This window comes from Meleagris gallopavo, chromosome 14 (assembly GCF_000146605.3).
Source record: "Meleagris gallopavo isolate NT-WF06-2002-E0010 breed Aviagen turkey brand Nicholas breeding stock chromosome 14, Turkey_5.1, whole genome shotgun sequence".
Classification (NCBI taxonomy): domain Eukaryota; kingdom Metazoa; phylum Chordata; class Aves; order Galliformes; family Phasianidae; genus Meleagris; species Meleagris gallopavo.
In genome coordinates, this window is record NC_015024.2 from 8,445,361 (window position 1) to 8,466,739 (window position 21,379).

Consider the following 21,379-nt stretch of genomic DNA (forward strand, 5'->3'; position numbering starts at 1 on the left):
GTTCTCTGCTGGCACATTGAAAGTAGGCTATAGTTAGGCCTGCTACTCTTAGGTTGAAAATCTGTGGCTGACTTCTGCCTAAATGCAAATAAAGTCTTCATAGGCTCTGTCAGGTTGCCATCAGCAGCCCTAGAATGAGGTAAGGCTGTGAACATTCTACTTCTCAGCTTTGAAGGTTGGCATGTCCTGTCAAGGGTTGGATGTAGTTACACTTGCTCCATCTAGCGAACGTGTCCAACTCCTGCTAGTTTTATGGTTTTGTTGCCCTCTTATTTTTCTTATGTTTTAATAAAAAAACATGTTTAAAAAGCATTTTGTTACAAATATTAACTATATTATATATGCAGCCCAAGACTATTCCTCTTCACTCAGTGTGGTCCAGGCAAGCCAAAAGGTTGAACTCCTGTGGTCTAGGGTATGTTAAACTGAGGAGAAAGAGTAACTGAACTCTTAAAAGACTAAAGTTTTCTATAACATGGAAACACTCTTTTGCTCATGTGGATGTTTGGCATTGTTTCATTTGTCTTCATCCAGTTGAAAAATGCCTATTTGCTATTGAATTACATGTTATAATTAACTAGCATAACTCTTCTTCTCTTGAGGCTATTTATGGACATTCCTATTTTGCTCTCATGAAAACATTTAAAAATATCTGTACAATGAATCATATGCCTGTATAATTTTTATGAAGAGTCCTTAAGCTCAAAGTTTTATTTGCAGTTTTGTCAGAGCTACTTCATGTGCCTGATTTTACCCTAAAAAGGATCTTATTTGCCACAGAAAGACTTTCAAGTGGGTTTGTTATGCATTCATATAATTAAGGAAGAGTGAGAACATTTCGGATCTGGCAGCTGTTTGGAATGCGGAAATGGCTGCTGGAGAAGGCAGTGCTCCTTTTTGTTTAACTGCTGGAATGTAGAACACAAATACATGGAGCAAGAAAATGATGAGATGTTAAATTGCTGTAGTTTCCTCCAAGTGTATTTTCCATCAATAAATTCTGAGTGCATTCAGGATTTGTTTCAACTTTATACGAGGCAGAATCTGGCAAAGATGAGGAAGGGGAAAAACTTGCACAGATGAGCAGAGCTGCTTGTTTTGTTCAAGAGGTAAACATCTCTATGGGCCATTTATAAGAGTTCCTTAGACATTTCTATATAGGCTGCCTGTGACTACTTATTACCAAGAAAAATTGCAAAGCTGAAAACCAGTATATGTTGAACAGATGGTTAGAAGCAATAAATGCCATTGGAAGTTCAATGATCTTGTCAACTTCCGCGTGTTTGTTAGTAAGTCCAACATTGATCCATGGGATCTTATTAAAAAATGTTTACTGAATAGTTTAGTTCTCTGAATAGTGTTAGTTTAGTTAATAAACACTGAGAATCAGCAGTGGAAAGTTTGATAACCATTTTTTAATTGTTGCAGTAATAGCCAACTATATATCTCGTGTGCGACAAATGTTCTTAGGTGGCAAAAAAATCTGAGTTAGTACTTAATCAGTACTGGCAGCTGGCAACCCTGCCTGTGGCAGAGGGTTGGGACTTGATGGTCCTTAGGTCCCTTCCAATCCAAGCCATTCAGTATGATAAGTTTTCTGTGAATCTTACAAAGCTGAAGATAACTTGGGTTTTTCATTGTCTTATCTGGATCACATGAATACTCTGAAAATATTCATCTGAGTAACCTCAGAAATCATGTCCTACTCTGAAAGGGAACTGATGTGAGACTTGGGAGAAATACCAGCCTATTGCTACCACAGGCCAGGCATATGGCTAAGACATGAATCTACATCACAGCCTGTGCGGGCCTCTATAAGCTCTCCTATCAAAACAAAAATATAAAGACAAACACGTAAACAGAGCTTAGTTAATATCTAAATGCTTGTAAATGTTGATTTAATCTCAGAATTGTTGGTCTTTTTAACTAAAACTTTATCGGTTCTGAGGTTGCAAAACCTAAGTTTATGTTAGATGGAAAAAATACCTTCACACGCTGTCGTAATCTTTAATGATCTGGAAATAGTTGCTTTTCCTCAAAACTGACCTATGGGGTAGACTTCTTTTTGAGGGAGAAGGAGTTTAATGTACTCTGAGAATGATTTGTTACAGATTGCATTAACTATTCTTTTTTATTTTTTTTTTAATCTACCAGTAGAGGAAAAGTTAAAGATGAACAATCTGGTGTTAAGGGAAACATGAGTGTGTTGGGATATGTGTGGGAAAAGTGGGGTGAAGAATCTTTTACAAGATAGCAAAAAATCTGGTCACAGATAAAAACTTTCTGTGAGGATGGGTGTTTTTTGTTGTTGTTTGTTAATTTGGTGGTTTTTTTAAAAATTACCTTAATGGTAGAACCGTGCTTAGATTTCTGAGAACAGTTACTCCAGTATTGAATGCGTGATGGATTATGTCTAAACCCAGCAGTAGTTTTACTGGTTATGAATATAGCAATACCATCAAGATACTGTTTTTCTAATCTCAGTGTTAGCACTGACGTGATGCTTGCTTTGCACTAGAAGGCATGAAAGAAATTGTCAGTTTGTGTGAGACTGAAAACCTGTTTTTTTTTCCCATAGTTGTGATTATATTTATTAGCTTTTGGTTTAGAAGCTTGTCAGGTGTTGGAAACTACCCTATTGCGTTTGAGTAGGAAAGAGTTCCTGCCTTGACACGTTGTCTCTCTGCTAAATTGATTATGCTGTCCCATAAATTGAATTCCTCATCTCCTTTAAAGCCATGTCATCTTTCATGATGTGTCCTTTCACTGATTTGAAAATGCTGTCCACTAGGATGTTCATTTAGTGTGTCTATTATTTGATTTGGGACACTGCTTCTTTATGCTTCTTTAATTTGAACACAATTTGTCAACTCCCTCATCCATTTCTTCTGAGCAGTCTCATTAAGGACTAATTGCCACAAATCTTTATCCATGAGAAGCTAGGAACAAAACATCTCCAGTAAAGAGAAATCCGGACTAGAAATTATAATAAGCTTATAAAAGAAAGTATTTGGATGAAAAATTGGGTCCTCTTTGTACTTTCTGCTCTCATAATTTTGTTCTGAAAAAGCCTAAAAGTGCATGTGTTTCCATATCTCTGCCCCTTGATTAATTCATTACTATGAGAATGGGAAAGACACAGCCTCTTAGAGGAACACAGAAAGAGAACTTTAGAATAATTTCATTAGTTTCCTTAATGAAGAAAACATAATTTACCTTTTGGGTTTTTATTCTCTGCAGTCTGACTTCATCTTAAATCTGTAGCGATGGATGTTTATCAACCATAGGGCTGTGCAATGTGTGTACCTTCTTGTTCTGCCTTTCCTGTTTTTCATGATGTCCCCTGAACTGTTTCACTGATTTTCCTCCTTTACCCTTCTCACCTGGCCTGGGTGCATTAAAAAGATGATGGTCAACAGGTCAAGGGAAGTGATCCTTCCCCTCTATTTTGCCCTGATGAGACCACATCTGGAGTGCTGTTTCTAGTTCTGGGCTCCTCAGTTCAAGAAAGGCAGGGAACTGCTGGGAGTATCCAGAGGAGGACCACAGCGAGGGGCCTGGAGCATTTCCCTTATGAGGAAAGACTTCAGAGACCTGGGGCTGTTCAGCCTGGAGAAGCGGAGACTGAAGGGGGATCTTATCAATGCTTATAAATATCGAAAGAGTAAGAGTCAAATGGATGGGGCCAGGTGCTTTTCAGCAGTGCCCAGAGGCGGAACAAGGGGCTTAGGGCACAAGCTGGAACACGGCAAGTTCTGTCTGAGCATAAGCAAACCTTTTTTACTTAGAGGGTGACAGCGCACTGGAACCGGCTGCCTAGAGAGGTTGTGGAGACTTTCTCTGGAGATATTCAAGAGCTGTCTGGAAGCCTACCTGCGTGAGCTGCTGTAGGGAACGTGCTTTAGCAGGGGGTTGGGCTTGACAGTCTCCAAAGGACCTTCCAACAGCTATGATTCTGTCATTTGTGGTATAAAGGTTTATTTCTCTAACTATGTTGTCTAGTAGTGCTGCTTGTACTTACGACAGATCTTTCTGCACAGGCGCTGCTTAGGGAGAATTTGGTCCAAAATTGCTTCTTGCCTTCCGTTCCTGATATTACAGATGCCTGCAGGCTAGGGTGTTGTCTCCCTCTTTATGTTTCTGCATCTAATTCCTAATTTGCACCCATTAGATGACAAATACATATTTTTCTTCTTCTGTATGATTTAAGTGATCAAAAAACCTCAGCTTTAAAAGTATTTGACTTCCACGACTGTACGTCATTTCCTGTAATCAATCCCAAGAGGTATTTTGTATGCATGCAATTAATACAAAGCTTGCAGGGAAGAACATGTATTTTGATTATTCAGTTTCACGTGGTTGGATATTTAGATACCTGATTGTATTAAAGATGTGCTTAATAATTCAAGTCTAATAAAATATTTAAGGGCAAAATCTGGCCCTTAAAGGTCACTGAAGGAAACAAACGGGTCTCCATTGAACCACAGAATCACTAAGGTAGGAGAAGACCTGTAGGGTCACCAGATTCAACCATCATCTCACACCACAAGTCCACACTAACCAGTGTCACTAAACACCACGTCTGCCTGTCTGAAAAAACACAGCTGGCAATGCCACCACCTACCTGAGCAGCCCATTCCAGTGCACGACTGCACTTTTTGTTAAGCGACTCTTCCTGATACCCAGTTCAAACCCCTGGCACAACTTGAGGCCGTGTTCTCATCCTAACCTTTTCTTCATTTTGTTCTATTGAATTCCCTAAGTTTTTCATTTTCTTGTAGCTCACAGAAGGAGAGGTGGGGAGCGAGCAGAGTGGGCTTGGGGGTTGGGTGGCATGGAGTCCTTGCTCAAAGTGTGTGTTGGGGGAGGAGGTTACAGTGGCTTCCTTTTAAAAGAAGATAAGTAGTTAATGTAGTCAAGGAGTCAAGGATTGTCTTGCTGATTGTTTCTCCTTTTATGTCAATACAGGCAGCTTTGCTAATCAATACAGTATTTTTAAAAACTCTTGAATTTGTGTGTTCTTTTTATTTTACTGCATGTTTTTATAATTAATATTTTAAAGTATGTATGTTTTCCTCCTTTTAAAATATATTAATATTTTTCCTAATATTTACCTAATCCAATTTTGAGTTTACTTAATTAACTCTGGATTATTTGAACAGAAAATCATCAGACATCATATAATAGTGCAGAATAAACTGTTGTAGAAATGTATGCTTTAAAGGAAATGTTCTTTTATCAGATGAACTTCAGGGTGCACAATCAGAGACTGAGGCTAAGCAAGAAATTCAGCAGCTGCACAAGGAGCTGATTGAAGCCCAAGAGCTAGCTAGAACAAGTAAACAAAAATGCTTTGAACTTCAAGGTGAGACCCCAATCAAGTTGGTTATGTAGGGTATCCTTGAAAATTGTATTTATCAGATAGTCTTAGAAGTGGTTCTGGTTTTGTTGATTGTTAGATTTGGTTCCTAACACTCCCATTTCCTGCACAGAAAGTTTGTTTTGTTTCTTCTAATATATAATCAGTCAGATTGAGCCCCTGACTTTTTCATTCAAGAATGACCAACTTATTTTCATAGTACTGAATACATATGTGAGCTCCATACATTTCATCCTTATCAAATATATTCTAGAATTATTGATTCATCCATATTTCAGTCAGATAATGCATGTAGTATAATGCATTCAGTGATCATCCTTCTAAATATGGAGCTGTATCTTTGTCATCAACAAAACTGGTTGTTTTTAACAAGAAGTAGTGTAGTCTACTTTAATTACATATTGTTCAGTGTTCTAAAAGATATTTACAGCTTTTTTTTCTTCCCACCCCTACGCCAGTTGTCGTTTAGCATATGTAGTTTCTGGATCAGACAGATGATAGTATTAGTTTCAAATTAATTGCAATGCTACATGATAATGGAATAATATCTCTAATTTGGTCTTTTTGTTAAACTACTTACACAGTTAACTAGCTTTAACTTACTGGAATAATCTGATTGTTTTAATCTTTTTGGTTAAGAGGAAGTCATGACTAAAGCTAATTACAAAATTGAAATACTGTTTACTAACAAACTTTTGGGCACATATTCACTTTCATTTATAGCATTATTGGAAGAAGAGAGAAGAGCATATAGAGTGCAAGTTGAAGAATCTAACAAGCAAATAAATGTTCTGCAAGGTAAGAAATAACTTTTTCACTCCACTTTCCTAGGGAAAATATACAGCTTTAGCTGTTTTCGTGTTGTTATAAGCACAATTAAGGAAAATGTTAAGTGAATGTTTTAAATCCAATTTTTTTTTTTTACTAATATCTCTGAATTATAGTTTAAAATATTACCTGTCAATTTCTATTTTTAGTTGTAACTAAATGCAGAAGTTATCTGTAACATATTCCTCTTCTCCCTCTCTCTTCAGTTTTTGTCAGCTTTGAATGATCCAGGGATTCTTACTATGACAGTTTTACCTTCTCCTTAAACATTCAGAGGCCTTATCCTTTTGTTCTTCCCAGTCTCTTCACTTTATTGGTAGAATCCTCTTGAATCATTTTTAATCCCTCCAAATCTGCATTTAACCTTAGTATGCTGTACAATTTCTTCAGCAGGGACACTGTGCTCTATGAAAAACAGTATGACCACTATCATGCTTCGTTCAGCCCACAATAATTACAGCAGAATCAAATCCAGTGATTTTTGTAACTCTTATTCATGACACAAAAGCTCTCATTTGCAAACTAGTGAAGCTCTGTGTTGACAGAAAGAGTGGAACTAATCAAGTCTGTCTTGATATGGATTTGTTGAATACCTCAGCTTCACCTACCTCCTTGTGTTGCCTGCTGTTTTAAAAGAATTGTGATAGCTCAAGCTCACTGGTCAACAGGCTATCTATCCTGCCTTTAAGTCAGTAAGGGTTATACTAGGACTCTTCCTTAGAGCAAACATTAGTGTGAATGCCAATTGTGAATTCAGCTGTTGATTGTTAAACACGTAGAACCTTCATACCTTGTTCAGCTTGAACAGAACGATGGTTAGAAGACATGAACAAACAGGCAGATGTAGTAACATCTATGGTTTTTTTCCCCATAGGAGATAAAAATGGTTTGCTAAAGATATTTTAATATATAGTAGTTTGTTGTGAGATGTGATGTATACTTGATGTATACCAGGTACATTCACTGAGAAGCTTGTGTGATTGCACTGTTTTATAGGAATGTCAGCAAAGCACATTTAGTTCTTCTGCTATTGCTCCTCTAAGGTAGAGGAGCTTACATCCCTTCCAACCAGAGAAGTTATTAATTTTGAATTCTGTCCTGCTAGTAATGAGAATCTTCTAAGAAAAGAATGCTGTAGCAGAAGTTAAAAATTACAGTCTGATGTGCAGTTGTATGCAGAGCAAAGAAATATGTATTTATCTATTTAAAACAATTTCTCTCTTGTAAAGAAAAAAAACAAGCAGTAGAAGCTTGCTGGAGCCATGCTTAACTGCAGTGTGGCTTTGTCTCTTGGATACTTTCCAAGTGAGTTTTGCAAGTGTTTTTTGCTCATCTCTCTCCTTAAACTGTAGTTTAAGGCATTCTGATGTTAGTCATGGGCTTGCTGCTTCCCAAACTCTCAGGGTGTGGCATATCTCACAACTTGGGAAAGGTTGCCATGATGTCATTGTTCTCTCTTGGCAGCCCCTGAACTGTAGTGGAGAAAAAAACCTGGACAGCCTCATGCAGTAACATTTCTTGAAATATTTTCATGGAATCAGTATTTTAGGTCAGCCAGTGCTACATGGCTTCTGTGTTCATCATACAGAAGAGAGGGTGTCATAGAAACAGCTGAAATCCTGTCTCTACGTGTGAAGCTCCTTAGATGAGCAGATAGGTAAAACAAGGAAATTCTTGTATCTCAAGTAACCAGCTATTACTTTAAAAAACATAAATAAATAAATAAATAATGCAACATTCAGTTCAGATGAGGTAATGGTTTACATAATTAAGAGACGTAATGGAAGCTTTATTTCTAATCACCCTTCCAAATTACACACAGTGTTTCAGAGACCACTCCAGTATTCTTCCTGTGTAAGGTACTTTTACACCTCATCAAACTTTAGAAACACTTGTATATTTTTGTATGTTCATTCATGTCCTGCTTGTTTTCATGCCTTAGAATTTCAAGGCAGAGCTGTTCATAAATAAGACAGAAAGAAGAAAATGAAAATTTATTTGAAAACCTGCAGTTACTGAAGAGCATGAACTTAGTTGAGCTTGACAAAGAAAATAATATAAGGAAGATGTGGGTTGAAAAATCACTCCTTTGCTTATTGATGGTCTCCTGTTATGTTAGCAAGTCTAAATTCTTGGTGTTTTGGAAAAATATTGTTTCCTAGCATAATGGTTTGGGATGTTCAAAGCTTCTAATGAAACAATATTTGGCAAGGCAAAGATTAATGTTCTGCTCTCTTACTGCCAGATTGTTCTCATCTACTAGTTTGATTACTTTTCTATTAGAATAATTGTATAGAAATTGTTTCCAAACTAATGGGATGGTAATAAGCCTCATATTGCTCACATATGCAAAAATGCATTGTGCTGCTGTCTGTTATGGAACAAATGTACTGCTTCATCTGAGACAAGATTGCTGTGAAATCCTACTTAGTATAGTCTATAGTAGCCTTTATGTATTGCAATACATAATAGCTATCATGTTTTTTCCATGCTGTATTTTCCTTTCAGTTATTCAGAGATTCTTTAGTTCATCTATGAGATAAGTCTTGATAAAAGCCATGTTGGAGCCTGTTGAGAGGAGGGGAAAAAAGGTTGCCTTTTCTTTACTGAACATCAACTAGCAGCAGAGTTTCTAGATTATACCTATATGAGAATTGTACTTATATCTCTACATGAAGTGACGGAAGGGCATCAAGCATCACATATAGCTGTTGTGAAACTCCCTCTTGAGCAGTTTTTACGCTGTATCAGTTTTCAGCATGACTCATTTACACTCTGTCATCTTCTATAATGGATTGAACAAAAATAACTACAAGAAATCTGCGAAAGCTACTGAACCTTGGTTATCTCTCCCGTGCTTTCTGCTGTCCTTGTTTGCCCTTTGCTTCAGAAAACATAACAAACAGTTATAAGAATGTAATTCTTACCCTCTGGTATTTTGTATTAAGGAAACAAAGAAATTTGATCTTTTCTTCTCAGAGCAATTCTGAATTAATTTTGGTAATTGCTTCTTCCAATGATTGAAAATCATTGAAATACATGCGAACGTTGATTGGTGTACTTCAGAAAGATAAACAAAAAACACTTTGGAAATTATACTTTTTGCTTCCATCAGTCAGAGTGTAACTATTTTATCCTTCTTATGGCCATACTTTCGTTTCAAGTATTTGCACAGGATTCTATTTGCATGCATATTTATGAAAAATAGTCATGCTCAGAGGGGAGATGCTTTTATTAACCAAACAGTTTTGAATGGGAATAATTTAAAAGGTTTGCTTCATGCAGTTGAGAAATGCTGAATAACCTAACGCTTATGTGACTGCTGCACGTTTACAGCCAGTCATGAACAATAAAGGACCACTTATGGTTCAGTATACTAGGTGCAGCTGTCACTTCTCATCCAAAATTCATCTTGACCTTTGCAAAATAGTTTTTGCAAAGAAGTAATTTTAATTCCTTTACTACAGGTTTGGAGAATAAAGTAGAAGCTAGACTCTGTGCCTCAAATGTTTAAAGACATCACAAATTAACTTCAACTGCTGAGCAGGCAGATGTTTCCAATGTAGCTTTGCGGATCTGTTTGGCTTGTCACAGAAGCTTTCTTTCATTCCGTCTTGTCCTCTAATCCCCTGCATCTTTTTCTATAATCCTTGTTTTGCTTACAACCAAGTTGGATCTAAATCTTGGTTTCAGATTTCAGGAGAGTTGCTTTTATGTTACACAGGAGAACTCTGTCTAAGAAGGCTTTGTCCGACCCTAATTCTAGTTTCTTTTAACTCTCTGTCATGCATGACCCCATGTCTTGTTTAAAGGAAAATCATTTGATAAGGTTAACATACTTTTAATTGCATTAGGTTATTAAATATCAACAAGTTGATATTTTCAAAAATATTTTTGTTTTTTCTGTAAATACAGTTTGTAAAATCATAACAATGTGTGTTTTCCAGCTCAGTTGAGGAGGTTACAAGAAGATATTGAGAATCTTCGTGAGGAGAAGGAGAGTGAAATTTCTAGCACTCGAAATGAACTTGTCAGTGCTCAAAATGAAATTCTGTCACTTCAACAAGTAGCAGAAAAGGCAGCATCAGAACGAGACACAGATATTTCTGCTTTGCAAGATGAACTACAAGCTGTACGAGCAGAATTGGAACGGTGGCGGAGAGATGCCTCGGATTATGAAAAAGAAATTGTCAGTCTACAAGCCAATTTTCAGCTTAGATGTCAGCAGTGTGAAGAGCAGCATAAGGAGGAGGCTGCTCGTTTGAAAGGTACTTGCTTAATAGGATGTCACAGACCAACACTAACAGCATCATCCTTCCCTTAAATTAGCTTAGATACACCTCTGATGTCAAAAGTAAGATGAATATAATGCTGCTTGGTAAACTTGTGCTGTTAGAGGAATTGATACAGCCACAGGTTTCCAAAAAAACTTGCAGAAGATCTTTATAAGGAAATATATATAATTTGAGCCTGTAAACGGACAGCTTCTCAACTTTTTTATAGCAGAGCTTCACTTGAGATATTGAGCTGTATGGCTCAATAAAATTTTTAATGCAGTCTCCATCTGTGTTACAATACGTACAGAATTAAAGTTTTATTCTGGAAACATGATGTAGAGATATAAAAGCATTTTGTACAAACCTATGAGACTCACTCATTTGCACTTCACTTTACATGTAGTGCACTCACTAGGACTGGTTGAGAGCCACCGTTCCAGGCCTATAGCCTCAGGTCTTGGATGATCTGCTAGGGGAGTTGAGGAGCTGAAGCATTGTACATACTGCCAAGAAGCTGGTATATGTAAAATGTGTTTCGAATTCTCGGTCAGTCAATCTTTTGAAGCTGTCAGAGAAGCTTTTTCCAATTCAGATTACAAAATTGATAATTGATAAAAATCTATTTTGCCATGGATTGATTTATTTCAAAGGTCTCATTTTAACCCTTCAGCTATTATTTTATGTGTTCTGTTCCATGGAGCAGAGACATAGTATCTCATTATTATTCATTACTTTCAATTTGTTTCCTGTTTTCTGCCAAGAAGTGAACTTCTTCAAATATGCTTTTCTGTCACTTCTTCTAACACACTGGAATAGACCCATAAACGAGACAATTTTCTACCGCTTTGTACCTTAAAGAAGCTACATTAAGAGGGGCACTAGCTTGTGTGATGGCACACAAACTATTCCTAGTAGCAGGAGATACAGTTGTAAGTTTCATAGATCCTTGTGATAGAATTCATGTAATGTGATTATAATCATTTGAGATTTACAGCTAATAGCAGCTTTTCCAATATTTACTAGTGGGACTGCTTGACATATTAGTGAAATTACTAATTGTTAATTACTTGGCTTAAATATTATTAATTACAGGTGAACTTGAAAAGTTGAAGACAGAGTGGACTGCTCTGGAAGCTGAATGTGTCACTCTAAGGAAGGAAAATACTTCTCTTGCATCTGAACTTCAGCGACAAGAGAAGGAGCTTTCTAGGTAAGGAAACAACAGGCTTGTCTAGGAAAGTGTCATAGAAGCTTAAGAAGATTATTCTTTTTTCTTCCCAAAAGTGGTTCTTAAATGTCTGATGGTGTTTGTGATAAATGGGTTGAAAGTTCCTTAGTATCACAGTTTTTGGCAGAACATGCTTTCATATCAGTCAGTTATAGCAAGCTTTTTTTTTTCCCCTGCAAATGCTTCTGTATTACTGCTCAGGTATTTTAGAAGGTATCCTGATTTATTTTGCTCTTATCTTATGCCACTGAAATAAGCAAAGAAGCATTCGTGCAAGTAACTGAAATGCTTCTAATAATCTTGGACAGGCTTCTTCCTTCAAATCACAAGTTAGTTTCAAAATTCTTTGGAATGTATAATAGTGAATAATAAAGTAAATAAGAAACTGAAGACATGAGAATGAAAGTATTTATAATCTGTAATTAACTTAATTTAAACATGCAAAAATAAGTGCATATGTATTTAAAAGCAAGTCTATGGCCTGTCTTTTATATCAGTACTTTGCATAGGAAATCAGTGTTGATCCTTTATTCTATGATTTCCAAGATGATTTCTCCATATTAAATAAAAATAACGTGAAGCTCAGAGAACGAAAACTGGTTTTAAACAAATAATTTCTGTTTAAATTTGAGGTAGAAAAGGAACCAATTGAATTTTGTTTTTCAGCTCTCAGAAGCAGAGTTTAGCTCTAACCAGCAATATAAGTGTTCTTGAAATGTCTCGAAAAGAACTTGAAGATCAGATGGGATCTTTGAGAGAAAAACATCAACAGGACGCAGCCAGTCTAAAAAGCCAACTCAGTGAAGCTGAGAGTCAAGCAAAGGATGTTCAGAAAGAGGTAACAGAACATTCCTGTTTTGACTTAATCCAGTGCCCTGTGACTTTCCTTTTATTTCAATATAAAACAAGTAAAAACTACAAATTTTTTAGTAATTAAACTTTTTCTTCTTTTAATTGCAAGTACATTTGTGTTAGCTAACAGTGTATAAACTGGGAGTCAGATCTCGAAGGAAGACTTAAAATAAAATGGCTTGTGTTCCCATTTTGGGAACTTAAGTTTACTTTCATGCACTACCTTAGAGAATATACTTATAAGCTGATCTGTCAGGTGAACCCTTATTCAAAATGTTTCTGATCATCACTCTATTAAGTCTTGTTATGTATTATGAGTCAAAATGGATTTTTTTTTGTCAATATGATCTTTTAGCTAGATTTACATTTGATTTCACAACAGACCTACACATTCCTAGAGGTCTGTTTGTCCTTTCTTCAGAGTGGATCATCGGGCTTTTACAGATGATAAACAAGTGCATAAGGAAAAGCTAGCATTTCAAGCCTGACTTCTGAAAATCATGTCTGGAAGAAGGCTGTCATCTCCATCAATTACTTGTTTATTTTTAGGAGCAGCTTGAGTGAAGTTTCCGCCAGTCACTGCTGTTAGTTTGTGTTTCGCAATCTTTTTCTTTGTTTTGTCATGAAGTCATCCCTGTCGCATTCCTTACCATTTTTGGAATTTGGAAGGAGCAGTCTTGCTAATCTTTGTGTTTGTAATCAGATGAGTTTGTAAAGATGCTTATCCTTTCAAGTTATGATAAATGCCAGTACTGAAGGCCATTGGTTCTGTGCTTTCTAATCCCTATTAATGACAAATCCAAATAAACTTGTTTTCAGTAGATAAAATTGAACACAGAGTAAGATTTTTCTTTCTTGCTTTTGTAAAGAGAGAGTGCATTGATCCAAGGCAAGTTACACTAGGCACAGTGTAGGCAGAAAGGAAACCGTGCACTAAGCAAATGTAAGCGTGTTTTTGGGTATCCAGATGTCTGTAGCCTTCTTTCTCTTTGCATTCAGTATGAAAGAACACAGACAGTGCTCTCAGAACTGAAGGCGAAGTATGAGATGGCTGAACAAGAAAAACAGTCAATCACAGAAGAGCTTAAACAGTGTAAAGAGAACTTGAAGCTGCTGCAAGAAAAAGGAAACAACGTAAGTCTGTACAAAATATTTGGGGAAGTCTGGTTATGACACTGACAGTTTTCTTGATTAAGAGAACATCTAAGTATTGAACAGAAAAGGCTGGACTTAAAAAGGAGCCATGTACCATATTGCATGCAAAATTCCATTCTGGTACTACCTATTAAATCTGTAGGTCATTGCACGAGTACAATTATATATACAAATTAGATTTACATGTTGCATGACAGTTTTAAAAATAGCCTTACACTCTTGGAAAAAATTCTAGCTTAACTACTCACTAAGAACTAGGCAAAACTTCCCAGTTTCAGAGACTAACACGTGGGTAGAAGCTGAGAAAACCTGGATCCAAATGAGTTAAGCAACTTTCTTCAAGGTGCTTTTATTTTATTAGTGATTATTACGACATGTATTCCCTCCTCAGTCTTGCTTATGCTTCTTAACAGTGATTATCCCTGGTCAGCTCATGCTTTATACATGCAATTGAACCATCCTTTCTATCCACTCATGGAAGTAATTCTTTTCTGTTACATTTGGATAGGTTGTGTTAGTATTGAGTTTACAGCTAGAGACAACATTTTTTGTTGGTTTTTTTTTTAATACTGAGACTTCTGAAATCCTTCAAAAGTTAAGAGTGTGACAAATGTTATAAAGTAATTACAGCCTTTTTACTACTGGGATGGCTGGTTTCTTGTCCTTCCAGTGCTGCTTTTATGAACCCCCCACATGGGCAGCACAAAATAAAAGATTTACAAGTACCATTCTCTAAAGTTATCTGTGTTCTAGGAGTGCAGAATAAATACTTATTCCATAGCCCACTTAGCCCACTTACTGAAAACAAACCTCTGACATAGTAGAGTTAACAAAGCTGTGAAGAACTCAAAGCCATTCTCATTTTTTTGGCTATATTTTCATGAATGGGATGTTAATATTCTCTTGGAACATACTTCTGCTTAAAATTTTCTGTAATGCCTAAATAATGTTGAATTACTGAAATAGACAGAAGTACAAAAAAAAAAAACTTTACTGAAAGAAGAGATCATACTAAAATAACTGCAGATGTGAGACTCTTCTGCTTTGTTAAAACATTAATCTCAGTGTTAAGTTGATTCATGAAAAAGGAGAGGAAGTTGAGGAAAGAAAAACACTGTGGAGGGAATTGGAGAAGCTTGCAAGGTAAGGGAATTTTTAGGAAGAATTTGGGGTGATTGTCAAAATGATATAAGGAACCACAGCAGTTGCCAAAACATTTTTAAAGAGGAGGTACAAGATTTGAAGCCTGAAGGTTAGGCTGTGATGAAGAGCATCCAACCATATAAGGACTTGCAGGACGAGCTTGTTATTCAAGCAAGCATTACTCACAATCAGTAATGTAAAATATGTCTGTTTTGTGGAATATTTGAAGCATCATGAATACTGGGCTGACTTCCAAGGTCAAATTTTTGAAGTTCTGTTACCCTTATTTGCTGGAAACCTTATCTGTTACATTATTTGTGAGGACAGTGTCCTCAAGAGCACAGCTTCCCACTGTGGGATTTATTTATTTTTGCAGCCAATCTCTGAGTTTGCATATCTATGGATTCTAATACCAAACGCATGTTTTTGATGAAGCATCTAATTATGCATTTCTCTGCAATAGGGAGATTTTAAAAATGTATTTTAATAAGCTCATGAGGGGTAAAATTTAATCATTTGAAGGAAACCCCGTTAGGTTATCTGGTGGACTAATAAATATACTAGAGAGGGCTTCTCTGTTCCTTTTAGAACATCATTTAAATATAAAGTTTTGATGCTTTCCCTTTCAGAAAGATAAAGGTTATTACTCTCAAAAAACCAAAAACCCAACCAAGCAAAAAGAACGGCAGTTTTGTGTTCGGAATTGCTTAGCAGTGTGGTGTATTGCTTGTGCTTGCATGTTTGTAGTCACTGATTATTTCCTGATGCGCTTTACATGAGGGATTTGTTTATGTGAACAGTTTGAGATCGTGAGCTGCTGTCACGGAGTTGACTGAAGCTTTTGGCGCTTTATTGAACACTGCTGTGATTATTTCTGCCCGTGTGCTTTCTTTGGGGAGATGGCACTGATTTGTGGCACCAATGACAAAAAAAAAATGCATGGAAATCAATAGTTGCACATGATTTGTCTGTCTGATATTTACCTTGAGTACAACAAATCTGAATTACTGTAATGGCAAGAATTGAATGGCAAAGATCAGAATACCTACTAAGATAATTCTGAGATTTCTGTGTTCTTAACCATATTGGAGATTCTATGATTGACTTCCTCAAATTCAAAACAGAATGAGATTTTATTTACGGATCACAATATTTTAGGAAGTCTCCAAACATGAATTTATTGCGTATTTATTTGGCTGAACAAAATCAAGGTGAGTTCAGCACAAAGAAGTTCTTAAGAAATTGTTTAGCATGATTTGAACTTAACCTCTGTATGTCTTGTATGTACACAAAATATATAGGCTAGGATACGGAGAAAGGAGATGTCTTCCTGGGACAGCTTAAAAAGAAATTTTGTCCATTTTTGCTTCTAGTGTACTGTTTTGAGGATAGAGACTCTCGCTCCAGATTGTGAAGCAAAGGAGTTTCCAGTTAATTGAAAATAACTGAGAAAATGTGCAGATTCTTGTAATGAGGCCATAAGCTAAACAAACCCCTTCAGTCTTGCTAACTGGTAGTTTGGCCCAGCTGCATCATTGGATCAATCTTCAGAACTGCATTTGCTCATAAGGCTGATGCTGTACCAGAGATGCTGATCTTTGTGGTATCTCTAACAGAAATATACTTCTCTCTTTATAGTAACTTAGTGCTGATTGTACATTGTGTTATAACCTTGCAAATGTCTGAACTACTGGGTTTGCCTGTGGACATAGTTGTTATTGATTCATTATGGAGGAAAGAGATTGTTTTTCTTGGAGGTTGATGATGGAAAATAGGAAAGGCGGAATGAAGAAGCAGCTGAAAAATTCAATCTCTGGTACGAGCCTTTCTGCCTTACGAAATCCAGTTGGGATTTCCAATTACTTGCACTGAAAAACTAAAAACAAATAGATATAAAATACAGGCAAATAACTCAAGATTCATTTTGTTTTTAAGTCTAAATTCCAAGTTGAGATGAAGTTTCTTAGAGTATTTTCTCCTTACTTGAACGTTCTTGTTCATTTGAGTAGAATGGTGTACTAACTTTGTATACCAGATTAGATAATGCTGTATTATTAGATGTCTTTAATACATTTCAATTAAAACAAAACTCACTGACTTATTTTCCCCTCTCTAAATCATCTTTACCTGATTGATTTATAGCACAAAGTGATTTTTAATATCCCTTCCCTTCTTTAGCCTTCCATATTACAACCCGTCCCAGCCGTATTCATCGGCCTAATCCTGGCTTTCCTGTATTGGTGTTACGGCCCATTGTGGTAGCGAAAGGTACAAGCACTACTGTTCAGTCGATGTATGTTTGTCCCTCTCACCTGTTTGTGCCATTTCTGTATAAAATAGTGCATGGTGAAATGCTCACAGGTATTTCTTTACCTGAAGCAAACCCTTCATTTAATATGCCATTCTGTTGATACTGACGAGCTGAACGATCAACTAATCATTTAACATCTGTCTGATTCCTTTAATTCTAACAATCAATTTCATTCTAACTGGTTCTGAACGTGCCTCTTCTAACTTGGTCTCAGTTTGTCTTTAGCAAATGGGCTACTTTTTGCACAGTGCTGTGATGCTAGGGCCTGTAAGAAAGCTTGTTTGCTTAATTAACTATGAAAAATGAAGAGTTTGCCTCTAAATAACAATAAAAGTCAAGCTTTGGTTCTTATTTACGGACTAAGATATTCCTCTCTGGCTGTAAACACTTTCATTTTTCTCACTTGCTGTGAAGAAGATGGAAAAAAGACAAGAAATAGGTGGTTGGTTTGTATTCTGACCTCTCAGCTTGCATTTCTCTACCGTCTCCCAGTGTGTTCTTCTCTTACTGTCATCATAAAATGTCGTGAGAATCTGCTAGAAATGATTTTGTTAGGATCTGTTATGAACTGATGTCATAGATCTGGATTTAATCCTTCAAAAGCCAAGTTAAAGATGTCAGTACTGCATAAACCTGTCTGGCAATCACTTTGCTCAAGTGCTGTTTTAAACATCTTAAGCCCTCGCAAGTTGAACAGCCAATTTCTTCGAGGTGCGTATGGTAACGAAGCTGAAATATGGAACTGCCAAAGGTGTGTCCTCAGTCATGAAGAGTTCTGTCCTGCGTTCACTGCAGGTCAGGGTTAGCCTGCGTAGGGCTCGTGGGTAACGCTGTAGTGATGCCTATCAACAGGTACTCAGGACTTTGAGGAACCACGGGGTAAAGTGATTAGTATGAATCAGAGCAAATATGATATTGATTTTTTTTTTCTCTCCACACAGAGACAATGGCCTTGGATGCCTGTGATGGCAGCTTTGGTTGCTGTGACAGCCGTGGTGCTGTACCCAGGCCTAACCAGAGCTTCTCCATGAGAACTGTTGTTGAATCCATACACCGTCCTCCCTTTAGAAGCTGGCAACATTCATATACTGAGGGAAAACAGATTAATTCTCTTCCTTTTTTTTTTTTTTTAACCTTCTTAATACAGCACAGCTCTGCGTGAGAACAGCAGTAGGGTCATTTGCTTTAAACTGTATAAAATGTATCTGTCTATAAAGAGGGAATAAAATTGTGATTCATCATACTGTGAGCAATATTTTTGCTTACAATTTCATGCAAGTTTTAAATTAGTTTGTTGGGATTCTGAATACTACAATGGTGGCCTAAAGTAGATTTCTTGGTACCAAATTATTTATAATGGCTAGGTTTGTGGGCACGTACTTTAGAATCTGATTGCCAGATTTAAAAGGAAAAACACACTTTGGATGTTGGACACCCAAGCCAAGTAACCTTACAGAAGCTTGGCAAACAGATGCAGTGCGCTCAGTGCCTTGCAGTGTGATGTTCTTTAAATCTAGTATGCCATTTTACTTGCTGTTAGTCACTGAGCTGTTGGGAACAAGGCTTAAGAAAACTTCTTACCACTCCTTTTGAAGGAAACATATTTTTCTTTGATAAGGATTCTTTTATTAATGATTCTGAGGGGGAAAAAGCCACAATTCATGTCCAGCCTTAAAAGAGATAGATACTGATGGTGGAGACCAGCCTAGAATATTTAGTGTGCGTGTGTGCGAGTGTAAGCATGTGTGTGTTCCTGAGTGAACTGAGGTATTTCTGGGAGCAAATACTTGGTCATTTGATGGACATAGTGCAGTGATTCAACTTACATTAACTTTACTTTGAATGTAATTTATTAAATTTCATATATTTAAAGAGGTGCGTTCTTTAAAAGTATGAATACTTCTTCACATATCACATTGTATCAATTTATTTTTTCAGTCATTTGATACTTTCTGACTGAGCTGGGGAAGCTCTTTAAATAAGCTTTTATTGATGTAACTTCATTATGAGAACTGCTACAGTACATCGTGATTAGCTGAAAATATTCTAAGTTGCATAAAATACTACAAAATTGGAATCATCTCTGGTGATGTATGAGTCAAATGAAGATGATTTTAATTTGGTAGTAAAACTTTGTGCATCCTCATCACATGGCTGTAAGTAAGATGCAGTGGTCCCCATTACAAAGTTTATTTTCCTTCTCAAAGTACTATAACTATTGCTATTTGCTGACTTTTGGTGGGAATCACTGTAGATAGTGCTGAATTAAATGTAAACTATAGTTATTCTGTTCAGCTCAACAGTTCTGTCAAAAAAGTTTATTAAAGACTTAAACAATATACTGAAGAATGGTAAAGTAAAATGGCTTTGCTAAGGGAAACTTCAAAACAGGGAGGTAATCTCAGCAATTAAATTGGCTTTAAACAATTGTATGGCAATCGACAGGTAGTTTAAATATTTAAATAGAAATTTAGTATATAACTTACCTTGTAAGGTTTTGAGGGTCATTGTCCTTTAATTAAAAGTTCTGTCTTAAGTTACATGGGATTTTCTATGGGGAGGATTACTAGTAATGGCAAAAATAGTCCACAAGTGACTTGTAGAAAATATTGTCATTTAGTTCATTCATTTCATCACTTTCAGTTGCAGGAAGCCACCCAACCACAGAACACTCGTATGCCAGTGGTACTCAGTACCTCTTGTATATAGGTTATTGCAAATATTGTTCTGAAATGCTTACCTTCAGAATTACATTTTTTAAAGTAAATAATTGTTTTAAATCTATTTTGTAAAGATATAAAAATACAATAGAATTTCTGGAGTACAGATTAAACTATTTGCACTAACACACGTGATGTGCATGTTTTAATAAAATAACTTTACTCTCCCTATGCATGTTTGAGTTGGATCTCATTTGAAAAACAGTAGACTCATGCTAAGTTTCTTTTGTGCTAGATACTGCCGTAAATACTAGGCACAATGTCTGCAGCATGTTCAGTAATACAAAAAAACTTTTTTTTTTTACATTGTGTTTCACATTTGCACTGGTTTAAGTTTTTGTCTAACTGATCTCTCTCCTCTCTGTGGCTTTTGGAAAGAAAGGGGGGAGGAGAGGGCCATGAAGAACATGGGAACATGACTGCTGGAGAGAAACTAATAGTGATTACATCTGAAAGTTGGATTGTGCCTGAGGCCGAGGTCATGAGCTCGGAGGAGCAGTGGATTTGGAAAGCCCTTCTAGGGGAAGGGAGCCTGCTGCTGCCTTCTCGGGTTTTAGTACCCCAGCTCCCCGTTTGTCCCTCCTGCAGCCACTGTTCCTTTTGCAGTTGATTCTCTTCCCTCCTCCCTGCTGGTAGCACGTAGACATGGTGTGAGGAGGTGGAGCAGAGGGCAGCAGCACAGCCTGCCGAGCCCTGGGGCTGGCGGTGGGAAGGGGTGTGAGCTCCTTGGGACCAACCCTGGGGAGCCCACAGCCGCTGGGTGCCCCACGCTGAGCTGCGCTGCCTGAGATGTAGGATTGAGTTTGTATTAAAGACAAATGCTGCGTTCTGAGAAGTCTTCAGAGAGCTGAAATTTGAGACCCAACGTGGATGTATTAAAGGAGAAAGATTTAATTGTGTGCATGTGTGCATATTTATATTGCATACACAAATGCATAATACACATTGCATGGTGTTCATGCTTACGAGTATTCCTGTGTTTCCCTAATACTGTGCCTTTCCTAGGAGTTATTGACATTTGCATGTTCAAAGTTATCAGGAATCAACTAAAATGCACAGTTCACTCTTTTTGGGAATCCCTGGATAATGGTTGGAGAACGAGAGGTTCCCATTCTCCAGTGCTTTGACACTGAAGTTCTGTAGGCACTCTATCCACAAACATTTCAGCTGTTTTTCCTTGTGTTTGTTTATGGTAAATATCTGTGCTCTTCGACACTCAGATTTAGGTTTTCTTTTTAAAAGGTGAGGCTGGATGAGCTAAGCCTTGCAGATACTTCAAGAGCAGCTTTTCACAAAGCATTTCAGATGCTCTGAATGTTCTTGTAAAATAAGTGCTCTCAGCTTGCACTCAACCTTGAAGTTTTAAAAGGTTTTTGTAGTAAGAAAGTCTGAGAATTGTTGGTTACTAGCTGAATTTGGAAGATTAATGTAATATCTGAACACTTGTTCTGAAGTCTTGACTAAGGCACTTCTTTTTTTTTTTTT

General features: G+C 36.8%; 1 protein-coding gene across 16 annotated transcripts in view; it reads left to right on the top strand.

Annotated features, from left to right (window-relative positions):
* Positions 1-20,065, top strand: part of SLMAP (sarcolemma associated protein) — a 79,177-nt gene extending 59,112 nt beyond the window's left edge. For 14 of the 16 annotated variants that reach the window (XM_010718497.3, XM_010718499.3, XM_003210078.4 and 11 more), the window contains 7 exons: positions 5,243-5,365; positions 6,104-6,178; positions 10,156-10,476; positions 11,578-11,695; positions 12,380-12,551; positions 13,565-13,699; positions 18,116-20,065. In XM_010718497.3, coding sequence (XP_010716799.1) covers positions 5,243-5,365; positions 6,104-6,178; positions 10,156-10,476; positions 11,578-11,695; positions 12,380-12,551; positions 13,565-13,699; positions 18,116-18,205 — 1,034 coding nt within the window. In that variant the 3' untranslated portion in view covers positions 18,206-20,065. Of the gene's footprint in view, positions 1-5,242; positions 5,366-6,103; positions 6,179-10,155; positions 10,477-11,577; positions 11,696-12,379; positions 12,552-13,564; positions 13,700-17,041; positions 17,132-18,115 lie in introns of all 16 variants that reach the window. The other 2 variants (XM_031555562.1, XM_010718504.2) reach the window with 2 other exon arrangements.
* The last annotated feature ends 1,314 nt before the right edge of the window (positions 20,066-21,379 follow it).